Below are 10,270 nucleotides of genomic sequence, written 5' to 3' on the forward strand. Positions count from 1 at the left end.
AAAGTGGGCCTGGCTACAGCAGTCATAATGGTGCAAAGGGGTTTCCATACAGTACTTTGTTTGATAAGCTGGATCTTTGACATTTGCTTGCTGCTTCACATGTACCACACCTGGGGAAGTTAAGGCCCGTTAAGCTTTTCAATCTGGCCCGACGGACATTCCCTAATCATTTTTTTTAGATCTTTAAAGGCCTACTGAAAGCCACTAGTACCGACCACACAGTCTGATAGTTTATATATCAATGATGAAATATTAACATTGCAACACATGCCAATACGGCCGCTTTAGTTTAATAAATTCGAACACATTTCCAGTGACAAGGCTGTCCTTTGTCACCGATTCTGTTCATAACTTTTATGGACAGAATTTCTAGGCACAGTCAAGGCGTTGAGGTTCCGGTTTGGTGACCGCAGGATTAGGTCTCTGCTTTTTGCAGATGATGTGGTCCTGATGGCTTCACCTGACCGGGATCTTCAGCTCTCACTGGATCGGTTCGCAGCCGAGTGTGAAGCAACCGGAATGAGAATCAGCACCTCCAAGTCCGAGTCCATGCTTCTCGCCTGGAAAAGGGTGGAGTGCCATCTCCGGGTTGGGGAGGAGACCCTGCCCCAAGTGGAGGAGTTCAAGTACCTAGGAGTCTTGTTCACGAGTGAGGGAAGAGTGGATGGTGAGATCGACAGGCGGATCGGTGCGGCGTCTTCAGTAATGCGGACGTTGTACCGATCCGTAGTGGTGAAGAAGGAGCTGAGCCGGAAGGCAAAGCTCTCAATTTACCGGTCGATCTACGTTCCCATCCTCACCTATGGTCATGAGCTTTGGGTCATGGCCGAAAGGATAAGATCACGGGTACAAGCGGCCCAAATGAGTTTCCAGGTCTCTCCCTTAGAGATAGGGTGAGAAGCTCTGCCATCCGGGAGGAACTCAAAGTAAAGCCGCTGCTCCTCCACATGGAGAGGAGCCAGATGAGGTGGTTCGGGCATCTGGTCAGGATGCCACCCGAACGCCTCCCTAGGGAGGTGTTTAGGGCACGTCCAACCGGTAGGAGGCCACGGGGAAGACCCAGGACACGTTGGGAAGACTATGTCTCCCGGCTGGCCTGGGAACGCCTCGGGATCCCCCGGGAAGAGCTAGACGAAGTGGCTGGGGAGAGGGAAGTCTGGGTTTCCCTGCTTAGGCTGTTGCCCCCGCGACCCGACCTCGGATAAGCGGAAGAAGATGGATGGATGGAAATTGCAATTTTAAATTTCCCGCGAGGTATCCTGTTGAAATTGTCGCAGAATGATGACGCTTATGTTGACGTGTGTTTGTGACGTTATTGGTTGGAGGGGACATTTTAGCCCAGCACCACTCACTGCTAAAAGTCGTCCAATTTAATCGCATAATTACACAGTATTCTGGACATCTGTGTTGCTGAATCTTTTGCAATTTGTTCAATTAATAATGGAGACGTCAAAGAAGAATACTGTTGGTGGAAAGCGGTGTATTGAAGCTGCCTTTAGCAACCAAAACACAGCCGGTGTTTCTTTGCTTGCTGTGAAGCTTTAATATGGAACAGAGCGGTCAAACGAACATGTTTCCCGACCACATGTCAACCGGCAAGTTTCGGTGAGAAAATTGTGGTAATAAGTCGGCTCTTACCAGAGACGAGCGGAGCTTGCGTCCTCCTGCAGCAGCTGTCCAAAAGGCAGCTTCGACTTTCTTGGCTCCTCCATGGCCTCCATCAGAGACACTGGCGGTCAACACACCCCCTCCGACTTTCAGGTATCACTAAAACACTAGTAACACAATAATCAGATAAGGGATTTTCCAGAATTATCCTAGTAAGTGCGTCTAATAACATCTGAATCCCTCTCACTGCCCTCACCTTTTTTTTTTTTTCCTAGTGCTTCACTCTAACTTTCCTCATCCACAAATCTTTCATCCTCGCTCAAATTAATGGGGGAATCGTCGCTTTCTCGGTCTGAGTTGCTCCTGTTGCTGGTGGCTATGATTGTAAACAATGTGAGGAGCCCGACAACCCGTGACGTCACGCGCACATCGTCTGCTACTTCCGGTACAGGCAAAGCTTTTTTTATCAGCGACCAAAAGTTGCAAACTTTATCGTCGATGTTCTCTATTAAATTATTTCAGCAAAAATATGGCAATATCGCGAAATGATCAAGTATGACACATAGAATGGACCTGCTATCCCCGTTTAAATAAGAAAATCTCATTTCAGTAGGCCTTTAATAAGATAGAACTTTAACATTTGCATGCTACTTCACACAAAGTACAGCGTGTACCAGAACTGGGCAAATTAAGGCCCGGGGGCCACATGTTAAGCTTTTGAATCTGGCCCAACGGACATTTCGAAATAATATTTTTAGATCTTTAAGATGGAAAGTGTAGCTGCCATTATGGTGTGCAGTGATGTTTTCTAATGACCGTAAGTCTTGAACTATACAAAGTATTTCAATGGTTGGAATCTGCATTTTTGCATAATGTACTAGTTACTATGGTAACCTAATGAGTTACTATGGTAATCTAAGTCACAGCAGCTCAGACGAGGCACCGAGCAATGTGGGCGGGGAGCGTTTCCACAGAGTGTTTCCAGAGCAGCCAGCCTGAAATGCGTAAGGAGATTTTTACAACAACGTTCTAAAGCTTAGTGATGTATCAGATATATCATATATATCAGATCGTATGTATTTTTTTTACCCTTCGCGTTCATATTCCGCTTTGTTTGTGGCGTTTTTGTAGCGTTTCGCTTGATTTTAAAAAATATCGATGGAGAGGGTAGGTGACGTTCATATGTTGTCAATAGGGGTGGGCAAATTAAAGCGTTAATTACGCGTTAACTCATCAATCTATTAACGCCGACAATTATTTTAATCGCACATTTGCGTATGTTGTTTACATGCTTTTATTTTGTTAACGCCTTTTCTTAACAAGATGGCGTCTCTTCGGCGTGAAGGGGCTCTTGGTAAAGATGGAACATTTGGCAAAAATACCGGACAATTCTGCAAATTTGACGGCTGGCTTACAGCGTGGTCACTCCGGGATCACTTACGACCGCCAGACAATTCTGAATGTGGATAGATCGGGCCGTTTTGGACTGAATGAGGCGTGCTTGCTAGAGCGGCTAGCTAGCATGGGAATACTTTGCCGGCTACATCCAGCGGCCTGTGAAGCAGCGGAGTATATGTGTTGTCTGTCTATTTATGAATAATGCAGACCAGGAGTGTTGGCTGAGTTCTTAACGTTTACTTTCAGAGCGTGCATATCACAACATACAAGATGTCGTCATGGCGACACAACCTATACCGGGCTACCGCGCATGCTCGTCACTCCTGTTGCATGCTGGGTAGGGTAGTTCTTTTATTCCCTGGCTCATAACATCACAATATAATACCATGTATATGATGCCTTCAGTTTATCAAAGCACCAAGCAAACAATCGGAAAATTCCCATCATATCAATTCCTAGATATGGTCATAATTATTTTAAGTGCACTACGCAGAATAAACACAACATTATTAATATTGCTACTACGGATAATTTGATCAAAAATTCCCTAAAACAGCCCACTACCTATAATATAGGTTTTTTAAAGGTAAAAAAAATGTTTCTGCTGTTACCTCAGAAATTGCCTGTTCAGATGTTATGATTGTGGCTCAGAGATTTGTATGTAGATTATATTTATTTTCCATAACAAACAGGATAACTTAAATACCCTGGCAGTGGCAATAAGCTTAAATGTTTGTATTGACATTTTTGGAGTTGATTTTCATAAAATATGCTATTTAACTGCTACTGTTTAACAAGGACTGATTTAAATTGTGTTTGCACAACAAATGTTTTGCCGCTTTTGTTCATGTGGGAGAATATTCCAATAAAGGTGCACTACACACTACTTTTGAATTCATTATTGGGCTTTGCGTATACAATGCAGTTAATCGCGATTAATCGGAGAAATAGTGCGATTAACTTCGATTAAAATTTTTCATCGTTGCCCAGCCCTAGTTGTCAATATTCCGTGTTTTATCGTTCATAGTTAATATTGTAAGTACCACATTCTTTATTGTCATGTACATTCTGGGTGTCTCATTCGATAAAAAAAAAAAATAAAATTCCATTCCGTTTTCAAGGCATAACGTTTTTAGCTTTCAAACAGGCATTATTGGGAGGTTTTGTATTAGTGTTCCTAAAAATAAGACCCAAGTAATGCAATATTTTTGTAATTATTGTTGGAATCATGTGCTTCACACTTAAAACATTGATAATTGCACACCCGTAAAATCTCAAGTTGACAAATAATATTGAAAAATATAAGCCTCGAAACATTGCAGTATTTGTTGCGGCTTTCGGAAAAATCGTAACGTCCGACTTCGCCACTGTAACGCTCAAAACTCGGCCGTGACTGTGACGTTTAGCTGGCATCGTGGTGTGGTTGCGTTCTCTCGGGGGTGCCGTCGGAGAATGGACGCAGCGTAAAAGTAAGAATGATCATTTATTTATAACTACAAAACCAGACTAAGAACAAAAACAGTTGCACATGGCACTACGGACAAAACCAGCAGAACTAGCATGGGAGCTAGAAAGAACAGAAAGCGCTAGCATGTGAGCTAGGAACACAAATAATGGAATAGCGTGGAAGCTAACGAATACACAAAGTATTTTACCACAATGCGGGATAACGACGTCACCTGTTGCATCGAAAACAAGTTGAGACTGCGAGACCGAATGACAAACAAGGGCAGTCTTAAATAGCGACAAAAATTAGGAGGCAGGTGTGCGAGAAAGACAGCAGCCAGGTGACACAATACGTTACTATGGCAACGGAAACAAAACAGGGAGTGCCACCAGGAACTAAGGACATCAAGTACTAAACAGGTTGTAATAACAAGACAGAAAACAGAACATGACATGATCCGAGCCGCGGACCATGACACTGACGTCATTCCTGTTTACTGCCGACTGCGGATGGACTTTAGCCGCTCGCTAGCTAGCCATGTCTTAAAGCACCTCTTCCTGAGGGCGTTTCAGTGTTATAACTTCACCTTTATCGTTAGTTTTTAAGGCAAAATGCGTCCGTTCTCCCTTTTCTGTCTACACGCTGTGTCTGCTTGTAAGTACTCTGTGATCGTGCACTGCCGAATATGCTCCTCTGCTCGTAATCCAGCAATGCTACGACGCGACGCCGTCATGCCCGTTGAAAAAAGGGGGGCGGTATGATACTAAATACGATTCATTAATATCACGGTATTATACTAAGACAAAAAGCTCCTAGTTGCTTGTCAGCCGGGGGATTCAAAAGAAATAAATACCCGTCAGAGGGGACTGGCATGTGTGCTCGGCATTAAAAAGGTATTAATGGACGAGTGTGACCACATACTTTTTCACAAAAAACTGAAAGATAATGACTGTGTTCAGTATGTCAGGCCTGCCCCTGACAGTTTGTCAATGTTTTAGTTGTTTCCTCTGCATTTGTCTGTTTCCTGTGTTTAGTATTTCCTGTCTTTTAGTTCCTGTCAAGTGCTCTTAATTTGTCAGCTTCCTGTCTTGTTCCCTGAGTGCTGTGTTCCTCCTCAGTGTATTTAATATTTCCTGTCTAGTGCTCTTGTTTTGTCAGCTTCCTGTCTTGTTCCCTGAGTGCTGTGTTCCCCATCAGCTGCGGCTGATTGGCATCTGGCCACACCTGTTGCCAATCAGCCGGCTCCTATTTGTACCTCCTTTGTCTTGTGTCAGTTGTTGGATCATTGTATTGTCTTGTCGATGTCACGTCTATTAGCTCTTGTGATGTGTTATCGCTCCTGTCGTGTCGTACCTTGTCTTTGCAGCGTAGCGGCAAGCTATATTCAGTTGATGTTTGTAGCTTACTGTTTTTTGTTCCCTGCTTCCGTTTTGTTTTTCATTATTCACATTATACAAGAACGACTTCTGTCTGCCTGTTCGCTACCCGCTAGCTTCCACGCCAAGCTCCTGTTTGTTATTTTCTAGCTCCCAGGCTAGCTCCTTTTGTTTGATTATCCGCCTCGTGCGCGCTTTGTGTTTGTACCCTTTTGGTTTTGTTTTTGTCTTAGTATTTAATTAAATCATGTTTTCACGTTCCATGCCTGCCTCCATCTCTGCATCTTGGGGTTCAACACCAAAAAACTCTGACACAGTAATGACATTGTACGAAATGCTATCTCAGGATTGGCATCCCATGCATCCTTAACCCGAATCCCCTCAGACACGTTTTTCTTCGCCCACCACGAGTACCACTACGTCCACATGTCTGCGGTCTCCGAGTGGTTCCTCAGCGTCAACCTGGAGCTGTTTGAGCTCAGCTACGCGGTGGAGTTCTGCTTCTTCTCCTCCTACATGATCTCAAATCTGTACAGCCAGCGAGACGAGGACAGACCCTTCGTGTTGACCATGTCCTGATACCAGGCCGATACAGAGTCGTTATGATATAGTATGTTTGACTGAACCGTGATTGACATCTATTAGCTTCATGAACACGATGTAGTCCCTGGAGGTATCTTGATGTTCATCTTGTACTGTGTACAAACTCCGCCAACAGAACAACTCTATTGAACAACCACGTTAGGCACAATCGCACTTCCACAATCCTGCCTTCGGAGAGAACGAATCTCACGTTTGATTCACAACAACGTTTATTAATGTATGCGACTGTAATGATTTCTTTTTCTTTTTCACCTACAATCAGCTCAATAGTAACATTCAAGTTTCTTTTTGTCTGTTGTAGGATTATAAATGTGATCCATCATGTCGACGTCGTAATAAACATGTTTCAATCCGTCTCACTCAGCAGCGTGGAATGTGTCAAAATACACACGTCTTTCCGTCAAATCCCTTCTTTGTCGTTAAAAACCTGTATGACTGGATTGTTAACAAATGACGGCTTGTAGAGCTTTTTACTGGGATTATTGAGGGTGTCGTCACCACCACATGTGAGCTGGTCACCACATTACAAATGGTTGCCAAGGGCGGTGGCTTTAACGGTATTCAACCTAGTCTAACTGAAACTACCGGCTCTCGGCCGCCCTTCCCTATACGTGTGGGTCCTGTTGCGTCATACCAGTCTTCCTCTCAGGGAATACAAGACACTGGTCAATCCCAATGCAGATTTGACAAAAGCTCTGCTTACTTTAACTTATGTTTTGGAGCCTAGTGAGTCTAACCAGAAGAGTGCAGGAGACGTTCAATACTCAACGGATCATCCCGGACGAAGCCCCCAAATTGTTGCGTCGGACCAGTCTTCCTCTCAAGGAAAAAAAGACACTGGTCAATCCCAATGCAGATTTGACAAAAGACTCTGCTTACCTTGATCTATGTTTTGGCGCCAGGTGAGTACGTCCAGAAGAGTGCAAGAGACGTTCAATACTCAACCGATCATCCCGGGCGAAGTCCCCAGATTGTTGCGTCGGACCAGTCTTCCTCTCAAGGAATAAAAGACACTGGTCAATCCCAATGCAGATTTGACAAAAGACTCTGCTTACTTTGATCTATGTTTTGGCGCCAGGTGAGTCCGTCCAGAAGATTGCAAGAGACGTTCAATACTCAACCGATCATCCCGGACGAAGCCCCCAAATTGTTGCGTCATACCAGTCTTCCTCTCAGGGAATAAAAGACACTGGTCAATCCCAATGCAGATTTGACAAAAGACTCTGCTTACTTTGATAAATGTTTTGGCGCCAGGTGAGTCCGTCCAGAAGAGTGCAAGAGACGTTCAATACTCAACCGATCATCCCGGGCGAAGCCCTCATATTGTTGTGTCGGAAAAGGTCTTCCTCTCAGGGAATGAAAGACACTGGTCAATCCCAATGCTGATTATACAAAAAGCTCTGCTTACTTTAACTTATGTTTTCGAGCCTAGTGAGTCTAACCAGAAGAGTGCAGGAGACGTTCAATACTCAACGGATCATCCCGGACGAAGCCCCCAAATTTTTGCGTCGGACCAGTCTTCCTCTCAGGGAATAAAAGACACTGGTCAATCCCAATGCTGATTTGACAAAAGACTCTGCTTACTTTGATCCATGTTTTGGCGCAGGTGAGTCCATCCAGAAGAGTGCAAGAGACGTTCAATACTCAACCGATCATCCCGGGCGAAGTCCCCAAATTGTTGCGTCGGACCAGTCTTCCTCTCAAGGAATAAAAGACACTGGTCAATCCCAACGCTGATTATACAAAAAGCTCTGCTTACTTTAACTTATGTTTTGGAGCCTAGTGAGTCTAACCAGAAGAGTGCAAGAGACGTTCGATACTCAACGGATCATCCCGGACGAAGCCCCCAAATTGTGGTGTCGGACCAGTCTTCCTCTCAGAGAATAACAGACACTGGTCAATCCCAATGCTGATTTGACTAAAGACTCTGCTTACTTTGATAAATGTTTTGGCGCCAGGTGAGTCCGTCCAGAAGAGTGCAAGAGACGTTCAATACTCAACCGATCATCCCGGGCGAAGCCCTCATATTGTTGCGTCGGAAAAGGTCTTCCTCTCAGGGAATAAAAGACACTGGTCAATCCCAATGCTGATTATACAAAAAGCTTTGCTTACTTTAACTTATGTTTTGGCGCCTAGTGAGTCTGTCTAGAAGAGTGCAAGAGACGTTCAATACTCAACGGATCATCCCGGACGAAGCCCCCAAATTGTTGCGTCGGACCAGTCTTCCTCTCAGAGAATAAAAGACACTGGTCAATCCCAATGCAGATTTGACAAAAGACTCTGCTTACTTTGATCCATGTTTTGGCGCCAGGTGAGTCCATCCAGAAGAGTGCAAGAGACGTTCAATACTCAACCGATCATCCCGGGCGAAGTCCCCAAATTGTTGCGTCGGACCAGTCTTCCTCTCAAGGAATAAAAGACACTGGTCAATCCCAATGCTGATTATACAAAAAGCTCTGCTTACTTTGACTTATGTTTTGGTGCCTAGTGAGTCTAACCAGAAGAGTGCAGGAGACGTTCAATACTCAACGGATCATCCCGGAAGAAGCCCCCAAATTGTGGTGTCGGACCAGTCTTCCTCTCAGAGAATAACAGACACTGGTCAATCCCAATGCTGATTTGACAAAAGACTCTGCTTACTTTGATAAATGTTTTGGCGCCAGGTGAGTCCGTCCAGAAGAGTGCAAGAGACGTTCAATACTTAACCGATCATCCCGGGCGAAGCCCTCATATTGTTGTGTCGGAAAAGGTCTTCCCCTCAGGGAATAAAAGACACTGGTCAATCCCAATGCTGATTATACAAAAAGCTCTGCTTACTTTAACTTATGTTTTGGAGCCTAGTGAGTCTAACCAGAAGAGTGCAAGAGACGTTCAATACTCAACCGATCATCCCGGACGAATCCCCAAATTGTTGCGTTGGACCAGTCTTCCTCTCAGGGAATACAAGACACTGGTCAATACCAATTCAGATTTGACAAAAGACTCTGCTTACTTTGATCTATGTTTTGGTGCCAGGTGAGTCCGTCCAGAAGAGTGCAAGAGACGTTCAATACTCAACCGATCATCCCGGGCGAAGCCCCCAAATTGTTGTGTCGGACCAGTCTTCCTCTCAGGGAATGAAAGACACTGGTCAATCCCAATGCTGATTATACAAAAAGCTCTGCTTACTTTAACTTATGTTTTGGTGCCTAGTGAGTCTAACCAGAAGAGTGCAAGAGACGTTCGATACTCAACGGATCATCCCGGACGAAGCCCCCAAATTGTTGCGTCGGACCAGTCTTCCTCTCAGGGAATACAAGACACTGGTCAATCCCAATGCAGATTTGACAAAAGACTCTGCTTACTTTGATCTATGTTTTGGCGCCAGGTGAGTTTGTCCAGAAGCGTGCAAGAGATGTTCAATACTCAACCGATCATCCCGGGCGAATGTTTTGTATGTTTTGGACCCCCTCTTTGGCTAGAGTAATTAGGTAGGTTTTTGGTTTATGCTAATTAAATAGCTTTAGTTAGCCAGCTTACCTCTCTTTTCTAGAGGTGTATTTTGGTATGTTTTGTTCATTTCTTTGAAAGCACCTGTAATTCCCAAGATAGGCTAGTGTGGCGTCTTTGTTGTAACCCCCCCCCCCCCCCCTTCATGGTTACTTTTTAATAAACTAGTTTTTGTTTTCAATTCTTGGCTTCGGTGTCTTTAATTTACAAATTATTTGATTTATACACTTTTATGTTGCGTTCCCCTACGATCCCTAGACTTTGAGCCATCTGGGAACGTAACAGAGACGTTCAATCCTCAACGGATCATCCCGGACGAAGCCCCCAAACTGTTGCGCCGGGCAGTTCT

The 10,270-nt window shown here is 44.5% G+C and overlaps 1 protein-coding gene across 3 annotated transcripts in view; it reads left to right on the forward strand.

The window, feature by feature from the left end:
- The window catches only part of si:dkey-228d14.5 (uncharacterized protein LOC796266 homolog), a 35,246-nt gene extending 28,459 nt beyond the window's left edge, over positions 1–6,787 (forward strand). For all 3 annotated transcript variants that reach the window (XM_061910121.1, XM_061910119.1, XM_061910120.1), the window contains one exon: positions 6,215–6,787. In XM_061910121.1, coding sequence (XP_061766105.1) covers positions 6,215–6,408 — 194 coding nt within the window. In that variant the 3' untranslated portion in view covers positions 6,409–6,787. The remainder of the gene's footprint in view (positions 1–6,214) is intronic.
- Positions 6,788–10,270: the final 3,483 nt, after the last annotated feature.

This window comes from Nerophis ophidion, linkage group LG09, assembly GCF_033978795.1.
Source record: "Nerophis ophidion isolate RoL-2023_Sa linkage group LG09, RoL_Noph_v1.0, whole genome shotgun sequence".
NCBI classification, from domain to species: Eukaryota; Metazoa; Chordata; class Actinopteri; order Syngnathiformes; family Syngnathidae; genus Nerophis; species Nerophis ophidion.